This window comes from Enhydra lutris, unplaced genomic scaffold (genome assembly GCF_002288905.1).
Source record: "Enhydra lutris kenyoni isolate GAN:26980312 unplaced genomic scaffold, ASM228890v2 scaffoldscaffold26, whole genome shotgun sequence".
NCBI lineage: Eukaryota > Metazoa > Chordata > Mammalia > Carnivora > Mustelidae > Enhydra > Enhydra lutris.
This window is the reverse complement of record NW_019154110.1, coordinates 1,775,323-1,791,874: the sequence shown is the minus strand read 5'-3', so window position 1 is coordinate 1,791,874 and position 16,552 is coordinate 1,775,323. Positions and strand designations below refer to the sequence as shown.

The 16,552-nt window shown below is 47.7% G+C and overlaps 1 protein-coding gene across 1 annotated transcript in view; it reads right to left on the bottom strand.

Moving 5' to 3' along the window:
- The window catches only part of LOC111151264 (pre-mRNA processing factor 8), a 35,618-nt gene extending 19,778 nt beyond the window's left edge, over positions 1 to 15,840 (bottom strand). Inside the window, exons 1-24 of the mRNA XM_022509137.1 lie at positions 15,776 to 15,840; positions 15,476 to 15,586; positions 14,828 to 14,996; positions 13,706 to 13,870; positions 13,331 to 13,549; positions 12,991 to 13,203; positions 12,748 to 12,873; positions 12,556 to 12,661; positions 10,827 to 11,017; positions 10,599 to 10,718; positions 10,318 to 10,507; positions 10,076 to 10,195; positions 9,831 to 9,965; positions 8,997 to 9,126; positions 8,407 to 8,603; positions 8,072 to 8,278; positions 7,786 to 7,949; positions 7,508 to 7,634; positions 7,197 to 7,389; positions 6,722 to 6,909; positions 6,114 to 6,352; positions 5,743 to 5,889; positions 5,341 to 5,551; positions 5,029 to 5,145 (exon numbers count right to left, since the gene is read on the bottom strand). Of these exons, the coding sequence (XP_022364845.1) occupies positions 5,029 to 5,145; positions 5,341 to 5,551; positions 5,743 to 5,889; positions 6,114 to 6,352; positions 6,722 to 6,909; positions 7,197 to 7,389; positions 7,508 to 7,634; positions 7,786 to 7,949; positions 8,072 to 8,278; positions 8,407 to 8,603; positions 8,997 to 9,126; positions 9,831 to 9,965; positions 10,076 to 10,195; positions 10,318 to 10,507; positions 10,599 to 10,718; positions 10,827 to 11,017; positions 12,556 to 12,661; positions 12,748 to 12,873; positions 12,991 to 13,203; positions 13,331 to 13,549; positions 13,706 to 13,870; positions 14,828 to 14,996; positions 15,476 to 15,575 (3,774 nt within the window). The 5' untranslated portion in view covers positions 15,576 to 15,586; positions 15,776 to 15,840. The remainder of the gene's footprint in view (positions 1 to 5,028; positions 5,146 to 5,340; positions 5,552 to 5,742; positions 5,890 to 6,113; positions 6,353 to 6,721; positions 6,910 to 7,196; positions 7,390 to 7,507; positions 7,635 to 7,785; positions 7,950 to 8,071; positions 8,279 to 8,406; positions 8,604 to 8,996; positions 9,127 to 9,830; positions 9,966 to 10,075; positions 10,196 to 10,317; positions 10,508 to 10,598; positions 10,719 to 10,826; positions 11,018 to 12,555; positions 12,662 to 12,747; positions 12,874 to 12,990; positions 13,204 to 13,330; positions 13,550 to 13,705; positions 13,871 to 14,827; positions 14,997 to 15,475; positions 15,587 to 15,775) is intronic.
- Positions 15,841 to 16,552: the final 712 nt, after the last annotated feature.

The following is a 16,552-nucleotide window of genomic DNA, read 5'->3' as shown; positions in this document are numbered from 1 at the left end:
GTATATATATATATATATATATATATATATATTTTTTTTTTTTTTTTTTAAGAGAAAGACAGCAAGAAAGAGCATGAGTGGGGGGCTGGGAGGGAGAAGCAGGCTCCCCACCCACCACAGAGCCCGATGTGGGGCTTGACCCCAGGACCAGACCATGACCTGAGCCAAAGGCAGATGCCTAAGAGACTGAGCTGCCCAGGTGCCCCACCCAGGCACCCCTGTCCCTCTGGCTTTAGACTTCAAGTCATCTGGACATGCAGAAAGGGATTCCCTGGTGAGGGAAGCAGAGTAGGAAGGCAGGAAACCAAGCAGGAACGTAGCCACAAGGCCCTTCCCAAACGGAAGCTAAGCAGACTGTTCCTCGTAAGTCAGACTATCCAAGTCCATTTCTGTTTTCCTTCTATTATTCCTGGCCCTCACCAAAACCTTGCTTAAATGTCCCAGCCTTATTTTATAGCTAGGACTGAAGGGAACGGTCCTATCTCCAAGTTCCAGCTAGTGTGCTACATACACCTAAAGCAAGAATGACGGAAGGATCTAAAGTGGTAGTGGCAGCGATGATTGCAAGCCTCCAAGGAGGAAGGACATTTTAGAGGACCTTAAGATTCAGCCACCTCTTACCCTACTGGATATTTCCCTCTATCGAGACTGGAAGACCAAGAAATTTTATTCCAAGTACTTTGCCTTAACACACCTCAAGAAATAAATCCCTATATTCTATTATCTGATCATAATCCCTGATTCCTCCAATTAATGATGGCAAACCTTCACTAAGCAATTTATTGAATATAACTTACTATATTAATTCTCACAAAAGCCCCCTGAACTAGATAACACATTCAGTATTCCCATCTTTTAAAAGATTTTTTATTTATTTATTTGACAGGGAGAGAAGTCACAAGTAGGCAGAGAGGCAGAGGGGGAGGGGGAAGCAGGCTCCCTGTTGAGCAGAGAGCCTGATGCGGGGCTCAATCCCAGGACCCTGAGATCATGACCTGAGCCGAAAGCAGAGGCTCTACCCAGTGAGGCACCCAGACACCCCATATCCCCATTTTTAAAAAATATCTGAGAGGTGGGGGGAGAGAGAGAAGCAGTCGACTCCCCACTGAGAGGGGAGCCCTGGCTTGATCTCAGGGTTCTGAGATCATGACCTGAGCCGAAATCAAGAGTCAGAAGCTTAACTGAGCCACCTAGCTGCCCCTCAGCATCCCCACCCCCCCCTTTTTTTTTTAAAGACTTTTTTCCCAAAAGGGAGAGACAGACAGACCACAAGCAGGGGGAGAGGGAAAAGCAGCCTCCCCACTGAGCTGGGAGCCTGACACGTGGCTCTCTCCCAAAACCTGGAGATCATGACCTGAGCTGAAGGCAGATACTCAACCATCTGAGCCACCCAGGCACCCCTCCCCATTTTTAAAAAATTTAAGTAATCTGTAACCCAAGTTGGGGCTCAAATTCACAATCCTGAGATCAAGAGTTGCATGTTCTTCTAACTGAGCCAGCCAGGCACGTCATCATCAGTATCCCCACTTTATGAAAAGAACTAAGGCCCAAAGTGGGGCCTTATCCCAAAATCCCAACTAGTTATGTGACAGAGCTATGATCTGAACCTGACTGGACTCCAGAACCTGTCCTTCTAACTGCTTCTAAACCGCTTCCCTAATCTCTGACCTCACAGGCTCTGACCTCTCAGGTTCTCACCTCTAACCTATCTATCTACTCCTTTGATCCCTACACTTTCTCCCAAGACCTCTGGCCTCATCTGGTCTCTTCCTACCCACCATGCCCATCCAAACAAATCCAGGATCCCAAAAGAAGCCAGCACTCTGGATCTCCCTGCATCCAATCCCTCACCACTCCACAACAATCCTCTGGCAAACCCCAATCCTGAATCACCTCACTGCCATGATATGATGGACTTTGTCCATCCTGTCACTGAGTAGCTAAGTATTTCTGGGAAGAACTCACACTCAAGAGTTGTCCTCATTTTCCTGATACCCACCTGGGGCACAATTTCTTCAACAATCCTATTATTCCCTCACAACCATGCTCAAGTCCAACCCAGGCAAAACTGAAAAATTCAAGATTATAATTTCCCACTCAACTTTATATTCATACCTGTCCAGACCTCTTTTCTTTTAGGTTCAGAGGATATTTCCCTCTGCCTGTCCTTTACTGTATCCCCACATTCAACACTTGGGAACACTGCTCCATTACTTACCACACTGGTCTGCTGTACCCTGAACTGTCCGCTGGCTCCCTAATGGGAACATCCTCAAGCCAATCCCATTCAAAAATAGTGCCTTGGCTTAGATCTCCCTCTAGGTGGCGTATTATGTCCATCTTCCTTTTACTCCAGCTCTGGCAAGTCGCCAGTCCTTGCTGTCTCCACTCCCTTATTTCCCATAAAGCCTCACCCACTGCAATCTGGCTTCTCTCCCCACTATTTCTGAAACAGCTCTTGCTAAGGTCACCAATGACGTCCTGACCGCCAAATCCAATGGATACTTTTTAGGCCTTATCTAACTAAAACACTCTTAGGCAACTGACACCCTTAAATGCCCGCCTCAATTCCTGACATCCTTGGCTCTGATGAGCTGGCACTCTCCCAGTCTGGCCACACTGCTTCTCAGTGTTTCCTATGGTTCCAAATTCATCCTTCTGCTCTTCCTTCCTTACACCTGACCTAGTCAATCTTGCTTACTCTTGAACTTTAAACCACCACCTTCGACAGACTCCTAAATCTACATCTTCCGCCTAGACATCTCTTCCAAGCTTCAGATTGCAAAATATCTCCATTTGGACATCCTACAGGAGCCTTGAAATTACCCCTCACTGCTCTTTCTCACCTCATTTCTCCCTCAAAAACTTAAAGTCCAAATTATTTTTCAGCAAATCTGAAAAAAGACTATCAATTTAAGGTGGAAAACACACACACACACACACACATGCATATATACTTACCTTGGAACAGAAGAAAAAGGATATAATAAATGCCTGCCAAACACCTCCATCTGGATGTTCCCAGGAACCTCGAACTTGTTACATCCTCAACTAAATCCATTTATCTTCCCTCCTAAATCTGCTCTTCTTCCTGTACTCTTCCAGGTGGTAGTGCTAATATCTACCTAGTCAGCCATGCCCAAAACTGTTACTCTCCTTTCCCTCTGGCATTTCACCAAAATGAGGCTCTGCTGACTTTACCTGCTAACTACTTATCAGATCTACTCCTGTCCCCTCACTGTTGTCATCACTGTCATTGGTAATTCAGGACCTCCAAACCCCAAACCTGATTTTCTACCCCATCCCAAACCCATCCTCCTCACAGCTGCAAGAAGAATCATACCTAACACAGAAATCTGGAAAAGTTGCTCTTACACCTAAGACCCTCACAGGATTTTTTTTTTTTTTTTTTAAGTTTTTATTTATTTGACACAGATCACAAACAGGCAGAGAGGCAGACAGAAAGAGGAAGAAGCAGGCTCCCTGCTGAGCAGAGAGCCAGATGCGGGGCTCGATCCTAGGACCCTGGGACCAGGACCTGAGCCTAAGGCAGAGGCTTAACCCACTGAGCCACCCAGGCACCCCTCACAGGATTCTTAACAAGGCATGCAATACCCTCCAGGATCTGGCTCTTGCTTATCTATCCCGCCCCTGTATCCCAACATTCCCAACTCAACAACCATACCCCAATAAACCTGAGCCTTGTATAGCCCCACACATATCATGCTAATTTCCTCTTCCGGAATAAGGCTGAAGGAATGCCCTCCCTCACCTGCCTCATCACGTTACTTCTTCCAGGAAGCCCTTCCTCTCCCTCACTGGGCTAGAAACATTAACCTAAGTCTTCTCAAAGATTCCCAAATAATACAATAGCTCTATAAACACTACATCCTGTTATAGTTCTCCTATCCATGGATGTGTCTCTCCAACTAGGCAGGCCAACTCAACAAAAGCAGAGACTCTATCTTACGTGTAGTGTGCAGAGCCTTCAACACAGTAGTTATCAACAAACACCAATGGAATGAATGAGTTACATAATTCCTAATATCCGGCCCTTGGAGGAAATAAACCAACCTAAAAAGATAAAAGTTTTCTCTTCTTTTCTCTCTTTCCAGCAGGCAGAGGCAGAGGGAGAAGCTTCTCTCTCTGCCTCTGCCTGCCACTCTGTCTGCTCGCTCTCTCTCTCTCCCTGACAAATAAATAAATAAATAAATAAATAAATAAAAGAACCTAGCACTTCCCTCTCTTTTTGGCATTATGGGCACCATTATGGCAGCATGGAAAGACAGCAAGAAGAGCAAGGTGGCTTTTTTTTTTTTTTTTTTTTTAAAGAATATATGGTTATTTTTTTAAAAGATTTTACTTATTGGGGAGAGAGTGAGAGAAAACGAGTAAGCACGAGAGAGCGAGAGCGCATGAGAGGGGAGAGGGTCAGAGGGAGAAGGAGACCCCCACCGAGCATGGAGCCTGATGTGGGACTCGATCACAGGGCTCTGGGATCATGACCTGAGCTGAAGGCAGTCGCTTAATGACTGAGCCACCCAGGTGCCCGCAAGGTGGCTTTTTAAACCTTACATAAACTTAAGTATACACAGTTAACAAATCCCCAAATTACTCTCTCAATTCCAGCCTTCAGCTGGGCCTTCGGAAGCAACTGAAAGGGAGAATAAACACTGAGATAGCTAGTTATGCTTGCTTTTTAACATACACACAGTTATTGGTTAAAAGACAAACTATGTGAATAAACGATAACCCTCTGGTAAGATGAGAAAAATGAAAATTTTTTTCAAATTAAAGAACCAACCTTCTGTTGTTAATTTAGAGTCATCACAACTACAGAGAACTAGGCTGCACATTCCCTACAGGGCATTCTCAGAAAGTACCTGAGCTATTTGACATCCTAAGCTGCATACCATAAACATGGAAACTGGTACACTGAGAAAAGCTGGGAACAAGAACCAACCAGAGGAAGAGATGAAAGGGACTGGAGATGGACAGGGAACATGGGGCAAGCTAGGCTTTATATACCTTGGTGAAGGTGGTGGAGCCAGAGGCCATCAGAATTTGACGCACACGGTTGTGGAAGCGCTGCATTGACTCATCATCCACACGCAAGAAACACTGAGCTGTCCGCTCCTTAGTAACCTAAACCATATGGTCAAGGTTAATTTGTCTCTGATATTGCCACAGAAGCAAGGCCCAACTCTGACCCCCGCCCCCCCACTCAACTCCAACCAACAAGGCTCAATCGATAACGAAAAGGTGTGGTGTTCCTCACCCCCATGCAGCCCAGAGGTACAGGGGTGGTAATGCTGCTCCAAGCCCCTTTCCAGACTGTACCTCATTCTGTAGGTTCCAGACCCCATCCTTGTGGGTGAACTCCTCATAGCTGGTGCGGCATTTAGGTAGGATGCGGCACTCAAAGCCACACATGTTGAACAGTAGGTTGGGGTTGTCCTTACTGTACACAGACACGAAGCTGTTCTCCCACTGAACTGTAGTCACTGACCGTGGAAGACGGTTCTTGATGTCCCAGAACACTGCTCGACCCCTACTCACAGGGAACATACGGTCACGTAAGTCTCCTGGAACCTGAAGGAACCTCCCTCAGAAGGCCAGACTCACAAATATTCTACAGAGTACACTCCTCCCACCCAGGACACAACCTCATAAATTCCCTCTGTTCTCTGGGTCTCTCAGGCTGATGTCCTTCCAGCTCCCGTAGCCCCAACTTAGACTCACAAGTTGACATCATGCTTCATGAGGCGCATGCGGGCATCTCGGGGCCAGCACTTCTTGTTATTATAGCCAACGATATTTTCGTTGTTGGGGTCAGGGTGCTCTGTCAGGTAACGCTGGATCAGGTCCCGAGCCTCATCTGCTGTGAACCTGTACCGGGCAACACGCGGTGCTGAGACTGATACAACCTGGGACCCATGAGCCCTACAGCTCTGCAGTAAAAGCTCACCTCCAACCCCCACCCGACGCATAGGACTTCATTCCATTTTAAAGCCTCAACCCACCATAATTCAACTAAGTTACAAGAGCTACGTCCAGAGGCTGGGCATATGCCTCAGTGCCCTGCAAGGATACAAATCCAGGCAAGCCCTCACCTAAAGAAAATGTGGATACGATCGATGTATCTGCAGAAGAGACGGATGGGGTGGGCAGCCTCCGTGGCTATGTCCTGGAAACTGAGGAAGTCATTTGGCATCTGAGGGGGCCCAGCCATCTCACTGGCCCGGTGCAGTCCTAGCACCAGCAAATCCATCACCAAGCCATAGTACTGCACAATGAATGAGGCAAACTGCAGACCTCTAATGATCCCGTAGGAATTTGTATGGTTCATGTCCTAGAAAGAAAGATTTACAACTCTGAACAATTCTTTTTTTTTAATTAATTAATTAGACAAACAGAGATCACAAGTAGGCACAGAGGCAGGCAGAAGAGGGGGGAGGGAGCAGAAGCAGACTCCCCGCTGAGCAGAGAGCCTGATGTGGGACTTGATCCCAGAACCCTGGGATCATGACCTGAGCTGAAGGCAAAGGCTCAACCCACTGAGACACCCAGGTGCCCCCAACTCTGAACAATTCTAAACTCATGGCCATGTCTCAGGCCTCTCTGGGGTCCATCCTCCTTGGTCCTCCCCTCAGCAAATCCTACCTTAGAGAGCCAGACACACCCCTCCCCAATTCCTTGATACCCTGCCCCTAAGACACACCTTATAATTGATGACAACGTTGTTCTTGGCTGTCATGTAGTCAGCTATGTTGTGGTCTACGATGAGTCGCAGCAGTCTGTTAAGCAGGGTCAAGTCGATCTTTTCATACATCTTCTCAAAGCGTGATTCCAGCATGACATTGCACTCACCCTCACTTGTCTCCCACACATCCTGCAGATTATTGATGCCTGAGGAGTAGGCAGACAAGTCTCCAGCAGGTTAGAAATTCCCTTCCAAGGCTAGTGCCTGCAGTCCCTATCACAATCCATAACCTTGTCCCACTCCACTCATTCACCTGGACTGCTAAGAGTGTCAGCTTTGCTTGATTTAACATCAACGCTATTTCCCTGGCACTATGCAGCAAGAGAATAAACTAATTACACAGCCTGGATGAGAATTTTGATGTACAACTCAATTCACTTCAAATTAACCCAATTCACCTCAATCCCCAAGGACAAAACCAGAAAAGCTTTACCTTGACACCACTTGTAAACAAGCAGAGGAGGTGGTTCTGTGTCAGCAGGCTTGATCCAGGGCGGGAAAAGGCGGCGCTTGTCAGCTTCATACCAAAGGTACTGGTCTAGGTAGGCATCAGTGATCTTCTCCAGCGGCTCCACGTCATATACGGGCACCAGGTGGCTGTAGAGATCCATGAACTCAATGCCCACCTGCGGGACAGGGAAGCTGGCTTACTCGGATCCACCAATCACCTGAGGCAACCCAATACCCTGGATGCCATGAATGAATAGCGCAGCCAACAGCACACTTGGAGGCCAGCTTACTCACTTCTTTAAAGGCTCTCTGTGTGAGGAGGTGACGCTTGATGCGGGACAATGCCTCGTGGGGGTTGTCATAGGCTTGCTCGATCAGACCTAGCTCCTCCCTCTGAGACTGGTTTAACCGAGACTTCACACTGACAAGGAAACAGGAAAGATGAATGGGAAAACAAGAGGAAGCCAAACCCAGAAAGGACTGAGGCTAAACATCCTTCCTTTGGGCTCTGACAATGACGCTGATCTCCCTGCTCTCACCTTCCGGAGGAATCCACCTACTCTACCCCTCACCTGTAAGCTTCCTTGAGCCGCTCCAACGCCAAGATGAGCAACTTGGTGTCATGTTTGTAGGAGAGTGGGGGGAATGGGATGGGTGAGAACCTCCGGCTCTCCAACCAATGCACAGTGGTGGTATACACTGCCACCGCTTCCTCTGCTGTGATGTATGGCCCATCCTGTGAAACAGACATGATAATCAGCCTCCCACCATAGCCTAATCCCTATGGACTAGGCATGGTCCCAACTCTGCAATCTATCCCTCTGCCCACTCCCCACAGCCTAGCCTAAGCTGCCTAACCTTCAGGTAGTTGTGCTGTCGCTCCTGTTCTGCCTTCAGATAGAGCCGAGTGAGGCGGCCCAGGTTCTTTTTGCAAACAGTCTTGTCCACAGTGGCTCCACGGCGGATCCGTTCTCGGTTGTAGTGGGCAGTGTTGGTCCACCAATCAGCCTTGGCCTTCACATATCGAAGGATCATATTCTCTATAGGTGTTGGCAGCCCAGGTACCTGAAAGTACAAAAGGCACAATGAAAAAGTGATAGCAACCACACAACTCCCAAAGGGAGCCCAGGAGTACTAATCCCACCCCCAGGAAGATGATGTCCATGCCTTCCCCGAGTTGAGGCGACACCCACCTTCCAGGGAATGTTAGCTTTCCAGCAGCGCCAGGCTTCACTGAGATGCTGCAGGATCGTCCGGGCCTTATTCTGTTTGATTCCCTCAGGCATCATGTCTAGAATGTCATGCATGACGGCTGCCCGAAGCTCAAGGTCAAAATGCGACTCCACTCGCTGCTTTGTAACAGTTTTTGCCACCCCCTTAGAGTGTCGACCTAGGAGTAAAATTGATTAAAAGCAAGATTCATTGCTTTTAATCGGTCTCTACCATCACGCACCCTCATCAATCACGGTTACACTGAAATCAAAAAGTATAAACAGTGTCCACACACCTGACACATGCAAAAAAGACAAGCTATCCCAAGACATTCACAACTATGCTTCCAAGAAATTTCCATCCTACAAATGCAAAATGTCCTAAAGGCCCCAGAAAGAAGCCCAAGAAACCAAATACTAGGTCAGAATCACTGGAGAATGGGACCTCTTAGAGGCAATCAAGCAGGAAGGGATTCTCAGACTCAAACAAGGGAAGGGGATACAAAGGGAACATACGATCTACCTGTGAAGCAACAATAAAACACAAGCGGGACACAGAGAAAACCACTCACCTTCGAACTGTCGGGCCAGGAGGTTGCCCAGCCACCGCTCCAGCAGAGGGGTGATGCCACGCATGAAAAACAGCCAGACCCGCCAGCCGGCAGCCCAGAAGCCACAGCCAGGGCCCTTCCCTACAGGGCCCTATGGTCCCAAGCAGAAATCAAGAACATAAGTTAGCAATTCATTTAGAGAACCAAAGGAAACCACACATAGGTGGGATCAAGAGGAACACATCTTAGACAACAGAGTGAAAAAGAGGCAAACTCTGCGACCTCAACATCTGAAATATAGTAAATGAAAAATTCTAAGGCAAAAACCAGTAACTCAGATTCTCTCTTTAAAGGCAGCTTTTGGGATGCCTGGGTGGCTCAGTCAGTTAAGCATCTGCCTGCGGCTAAGGTCATAATTCCAGGATCCTGGGATCGACTCCCGCATCGGGCTCTCAGCTCACAGGGAGTCTGCTTCTCCCTCTGCCTTCCACTCCCCCTGCTTGCGCGTGCACACTCGCTCTCTGGCAAATAAATAAAATCTTTAAAAAGGGGGGAAAAAAAGACAGCTTTGAGGGAAGTTATAATTCATAAGGTGAGGGCAGATAACAATACACTTAGAGCCTCTAACTCAGTCCCAGTTAAAAGCCCTGACTAGACCTAAAAATTAAACTGGATCTGAAACTCAGGGTCCTGAGATGGAGCCCTGCATCAGGCTACGCCCTAGTGTGAAGCCTGCTTAAGATTCTCTCCCTGTCCCACTACCCCACTACCCCACCCCCTCACTGCCTGCCATGAGTGAATGAATGAATAAAGGAACTGGATAGAGAAAGTGGGAGTACGAGGGCAGGGTCCCACCGTGTTGAAGCGGTAATAGATGAGATGCTTCAGGTCCTTGCACATGCGAATCTGCCGCATCAGCTTGTATTTGTACCGGTACATGCCCGTCAGCTGCCCCACGTGAGCAAAGATATACTGCAAGCCATCTGCCAGCTGCAACACAACGACCCCATCGGGCTTTAAGCTAGAGCCAGCTCCACGATTAGCTCAGGCTTCTTTCAGCTTCCCTACCAGGGGCAGGGATCAGGGCTACCTAGCCTCACCTGGAAGGCATCCACATTGCCCAATCGATACTGCACGTGACTATCCACCACCAGCTTGGTTAAACGCAGAACTTCTCGACACAGATGGAAAGCATTTCCGAAACGAGATTTCTTTCTTTCCTGGAGAAGGTGCCAGGAATAGAAAAAACATTGATCAGCAATGGTCCCCACTGGAGGGACGCCTTCGAAAGAGCAAAACCAGTCCACCCCTCAAGCAGATCCCTGAGACACAATGCACACACCTTGGTGGTGAGGGTCTTGACAGGTTTAAGGTTGAAGTTGTAATCCAGGTGCAGATAGTTGAGGTTTTTCCGGTGAATGAGAAGGTTGAGCATGTTGTAGCCCTGGCGGCACACCTGCAGCCCCACCTCCACCCAGTCCAGCTTTGTGGACTGGAAGAATTTGGTGGCTTTGAAGGAGCGAAACAGGTACCTGGAGTGGAAATAAATGGGAGAGGAAGAGTTAGCTTCCTGGTTAACTCTGGAACGAAAGAAGTCTGGGCAATGACTCTCAGGCACCCTACCTCTTCTTTTGGGCTTTAGGAGGCCGGTGCTTCAGGGCATTCAGCACATAGTACTTCAGCAGTTTCTGGTAGGAGACTCTCACTTTCACAGGCTGTCCGGCAGGACAATGCTCCCGATACCTGGGAAAAACAAGCCAACCAGAGCTAGCCCATGGGAAAGGCTGCATGCCCACCCAGTTGGGATCTTTTCTCCTATACATCTACTACCATCCCCCCAGGCAGTCTTACCAGTTCTTGACAAGGGGGATGTCCAGGGCGCGGCGGGTGCGACCAGAGCGTAAGTTGAAAGGCCGTGGGGCCCAGAGCAGAGCAATACCATTGGCTGTATTGTCTGTGTAGAGGGGTGTGTCTTTCAGGAAGGGCTCCACAAACTCTGGGAGCTCAAACTCCTCATCATCATCAGGCAACGGTTCCTGGCTCTGAAAGAAGAACCCCCAAGGGTTCAGCTCCCACTGAACTGGGCAGAGAGTTGGGATGAGAGGGAAACTCTCTGGGGCCAAGCACAATGGCTCCATCTACCATGGAAACTGCGCTGCCAGACAAGAGAAGCCCTAAAGGGCCAGGGCAAAAAGGGCCAAGGGAACAGAGAACAAGTCAGGACCAACCAGGAATGCAAGCATCACTCCTCACACCCCACTGGCTCACCACCAAAGGTCTCCCAAAAGAGCCCCAATACCTTAAATAAACACAAAAAACTATGCTAGGTTAAGGAGGTCTGTTAAGAACACTATGGAACATAGGTAAACATCAAAAACATTACTCCAAGTGTAAAAGGCCAATCACAAAAGACTACATACTGCAAGATCCCATTTATATAAAATCTCCAGAATAGGCAAATCTATAGATTTGCCTCCCAAGGAAGAGAGGTTCAAGGGAAACAGAGTGACTGCTAATGGTATGGGGATTTCTGGGACGATGAAAAGGTTCGAAAATTGCCTCTGGGAATGGCTGAACTACTTCGTGAACAAACTAAAAACCACTGAATTGTACACTTAAAATGAGTGAGTTTTATGTGTATATGAACTATATTTCAATAACAGGACTGGAAGAAACCCAAAATGCAAACAGACCAGAATATACTACAGATATGTCCCAATCACAGAAACCCAGATTATACCAGTAACTTAGTTTGAGCCAAATGTTGAACTGTCAAATTAGCTTAAAGCTCAAGGGGATTGGGACGCCTGCGTGGCTCAGTCATTAAGCATCTGCTTTTGCCTCAGGTCATGATCCCAGAGTCCTGGGATCAAGCCCTGCATCAGGCTCCCTGCTTGGCGGGAAGCCTGCTTCTCCCTCTCCCACTCCCTCTGCTTGTGTTCCCTCTCTTGCTGTGTCTCTGTCAAATAAATAAATAAAATCTTAAAAAAAAAAAAAAGCTCGGGGCGCCTGGGTGGCTCAGTGGGTTAAAGCCTCTGCCTTTGGGGGCGCCTGGGTGGCTCAGAGGGTTAAAGCCTCTGCCTTCGGCTCAGATCATGATCCCAGGGTCCTGGGATCAAGCCCCACATCGGGCTCTCTGCTCAGCAGGGAGCCTGATCTGTCTCTCTCTTTCCCCCTCTCTCTGCCTGCCTCTCTGCCTACTTGTGATCTCTGTCAAATAAATAAATAAAATCTTTAAAAAAAAAAAAAAAAGCTCAAGGGAACACTAAACAGGATGACAAACATGTCTCCCTTAGCTGAATTTTTATCTAGTAACACTTCAGCCAGCCAGGAAATTTCTCTTCAAAGTACTAAGGTCAGGGATGCCTGCATGGCTCAGTTGGTTAAGCATCTGCCTTTGGCTCAGATCATGATCCCAGGGATTCTGGGATCGAGTCCCACATCCTTGCCCATCAGGGACCTGCTTCCCCTGCTTCTGCTCTGTCTCTGACAAATAAATAAATAAAATCTTTTTAAAAAATCTTTAAAAAAAAAAAAAGAACAACAACATCAACTAAGGTCAAACATTCCCTCTTCTCACCTTGACGGAGTGCCTATGAGAAATTGGGTTGATCAAAGGATCAAAGTAGAAAGCTGGGAGATCAGGATCCTCAGTTTTGATGAACACAACATTAGGAGTGTGGTACCTAAAATGAAAGAAGAGTAAGCAAGCTCAGGTTCTCTGGCCCTGGCCCAACCCTCTCTTTCCCCCCACCATTGCTTCAGCTCTCACCAGGTAAGGTGGACATGGTGTGGAAGGTTGTTGTACAGGTAAGGAAAAGCAATCTTGTATTCAGTGCGGATAGGCTGCCGGATGATGATCTTGTTAATATCGTTGAATTCATTCCAATCTTCATCCCTAGGGCACAAAATTAAAGATGAGCAGACTAACTGGGGAATTTGGAAACTACAACAGGATCAAGATTAGATTTTATTCAACCCAAGGTGCCTATAATCCCTAGTATCTCCAACTTACTGGAGATTGATGTCTCGAACAAGAGGTTCAAATTTGGGGCCTCCAGGAATAGCCATATTGAGTGCTTTGGAGGTAAAGAAGGCCTTCAGATCAAACAGATAGAAGTAGTTGTCATCTACCAAGTCTGTCAGGAGCTGATTGGCCAGGCGGTAGAGAGTAGACATCATGGGCAGTGTGAACTGCCAGCGCTGGTAAGTAGAGCCATTCACATACCTAGGAAAGAAACATAGGCCTATGTCAGGAAGAATACCTAGCCAAGCCATTCTACCTATTGCTCACCCAGGACTCCTTCTGGATTTTCAAAAGTCTAACAGGAACAGAAACTCCAACCACCACTCACTTCCGGCTGTCCCTCAATGGCTGGTGGTCATAGAACCAGTCCAATACAGGGGCATCCTCCTCAGGGTCCAGTTCTAGCTGAATGGCCTCCAGTGGTTCAACATCTAGGATGTTGTCAGCATAGTCCAAAGGTGGCTCCTCATCATCAAAAGGGGGGAAACGCATCCTCTTGAAATGCCTCCTGTCTCTTTTTTCTCGACGCATCATAATCCACATTGACCTAAAAGTCAGTAATGTCACACTATGGTTCCCACCCACTGCGCCCAACCATCAGAGCCGCCACCACCATCATCACCACCACCACCACCACCACAACTACCACAACTACCATCACCAGCGCCAACAACAGCAACAACCATATTCCAGCCCTTCGTACCCCCACTGAGAGATGTAAACAGGTTCAATGACCCAGGGAATCTCATTGACAAAAGAAATGGCTCCAGTGATGTGGTACAGCACAGGCACATCCCGAATCTGCTCCCAAGGCATAGGCATGTTCTCCAGGAGTTTGAGGACTGCATGGGGCATGTACTTGAGGGCACTGCAACATGAGGGAGAGAGAGGACATAAATGACAAGGTGTTCTGCTACCTGTACCGCAGAGAAGCCACATAGTTATCACAGTATAGCATTCCACAGAAAAGCTTGCCTTACAGTCCAAACTCTCAAACGTAGCACACAGGCCCTCCCTGACCAAGAACCCTGTTCCCCAGCCTCCAATTGTGCCACTCTTGCTCTTAAACTTCAGTCTACAATATTGGGTTTCTGTCCCTTTATATCAATAGGTGTCCCTCTAAAAACAGCTTTTGGACTATTTACTCTCTGTACCTTCCCATAAATAATAAAATAATTCTCATATTTTATCGTAACAATCTTTCTCATATCTGTAATGCCACTAAACCATAAGATCCAGAAAGGCCATTATTTTCTAGTCACTGCTCTATCCCTAGCCCCTAGCACAGTTCTCAAAAAACATTTTTTTTTTAATAAATAAACAAAACATCTATGGCTATCTTTTTTAAAATAGCTATCTGACTAGTTTATTAAGTGGCTAACATTTTTACATCCAAATGGAAAAGAGATTTGCTAAGGCACTTATACCTGTATTCACTCAGCTTGGAGCCACAGAAAAACAAGAGTATAGAGGCCTCAGGAGTTAAATATCCTGAACCTCAGAATTCTGCTCACTGAGGAGTTACAGGTAACAAGAATGTAGTGTCCTCTTTTGGATTTCAACCCAAAGATAGGGACATCTTATCATAGCTTCAACAAGATAAATTAGTACCAGGTCAAGAAAAAAAATTAGGGCAATCAAGAGAATAATTGAATATCTGGAAATATCACAGAATCCTAGTTTCCTCTCTTCTCCTCTAACCACCAAGATGGGCTGTCATAGAAGATTCTTGTCGCAAAATGACAGAGCAACTATCCAGGATAGCAACCTACGGGACAGGGAAAAGGGGAAAGGGCCATACTCCAAATTCCAAGAGATTCCTTACCCCAAGTAGACCCTTTTGTCATGGCGAAACTTCCTGTTGGTCATGTCTCCATGGTCTCGAATGATCTTCCTAACATGTTCTGGGGGCATGTCTTCCTTCTGAGCATCCACAAATCCAAACTTCCGTTTTTCCGCATAGCGCTTAGCCTGTAATTGCTGCCATTTTCGGGCTACAAAGACAACTGTTTAAACAACTGCACACCCTTACCCTAATCATCCCCACGTCTCATCCCAGGGTAAGCCCCTGTCAGGATGTAGGAGTTAGAGGTGGGCATAACAGGAGCACTCCTTGACAATTCTCTTATCTCACTCTGCTTTACTTTTTCCTTTATCACATTTATGCAATTTTGTTATAGATCCTTAAGTTTTTTATTGTCTACATCCCTCCTTGCAACTCCACCCAACAGGGCAGGTTTTTGGTTTTCTTTTTTCCATTGCAATTGCGTCCCCATGGCTTGGATCAGTGGCTGTAAATAACAGACACCTTTAAACACGTAATTAGATGAGAAAATAAATGGGGCTATAAGTGAGCGGGCAGCTTATGCTCTGAACCTTGCCAAAACGGGGAAAGGCAAACCCGCTGCGCGCAGGCGCACACCCGCCCTAAGCCTCGCGGCCCGCAGGCGCCGCTCCCGCACGCGTTCTTCACCTTTCTCTTGCAGCTTCTCCTCCGACATGTAATCTGGCAATGGAGCTAGAGGGCCGGGCACCGGGTTACCCGGCCCTCGGTAAGGAAATACTCCGGCCATTCCCGGAGAATCTAGGAGACAGAGAAAGAAAAAATGTAACGAGCAATAGGGCCCAAGCCCAGCAGCAACACATCGACATCCCCGGCCTGCAGTCCTGCTTTGCTCAGAGTTCTCCCAGCCCGGCCCATCCCAACCTTCCGGTTATCCAGCCCGACCCCATCACGCCTCCTGCAGCCCAGCCCTTAAAGCCCGCAACGCACCCCCACAGGGCCTCTCACAGACGGCCGCTTTCTTCTCAACGCAATGGCGGCAGACCTACGTCCGCTGCGCGTTCCCAACGCCGGGAAGTACGCTACTCTCGTTCAGCAGCTCATCCAATAGGAGCCCGGGTGCTCAGACGGATTAGAGAGTTCACCAATCAGACTTGCATATAGGGCCAGAGGGGGCGGGCCTATAGGCGGAAAGCTAGGAACGCAAGAAGGTGGGGTCCGGGAGCGCAAGCCCCGCCTGCCGCCTTTTTCAGGTTTCCTTGGGGACCGGTAGTAGATGTTCCTCGCCTTAGCGTTCGCGATTGGGGGCCATCAGACTACCACAGACCTTATTTTTGGAAAAATAAATTTGTTAACATCTGCATTTTACACTGTGTCTAGTTTCGTAAATGTACCCTTGAGGTCGGCTAGCTCCGAGTCCTTCAGTCCTTTGTTCATACATTCATTTATTAAGCCCTTGTTTATTGAGTGCCCAGTATGTATCAGAGGTTGGGAATGCAACAGGGGAAAAAGCCAAACCTTAGGGGCGCCTGGGTGGCTCAGTGGGTTAAAGCCTCTGCCTTCGGCTCAGGTCATGATCCCAGAGTTTGGGGATCGAGCCCCGCAGCGGGCTCTCTGCTCAGCGGGGAACCTGCTTTCTCCTCTCTCTCTCTGCCTGCCTCTCTGCCTACTTGTGATCTCTGTCAAATAAATAAAATCTTAAAAAAAAAAAAAAAAAAAGCCAAACCTTATGGAGTTCATAGGGAGCGGGGAGGTGAAGCAACCCAG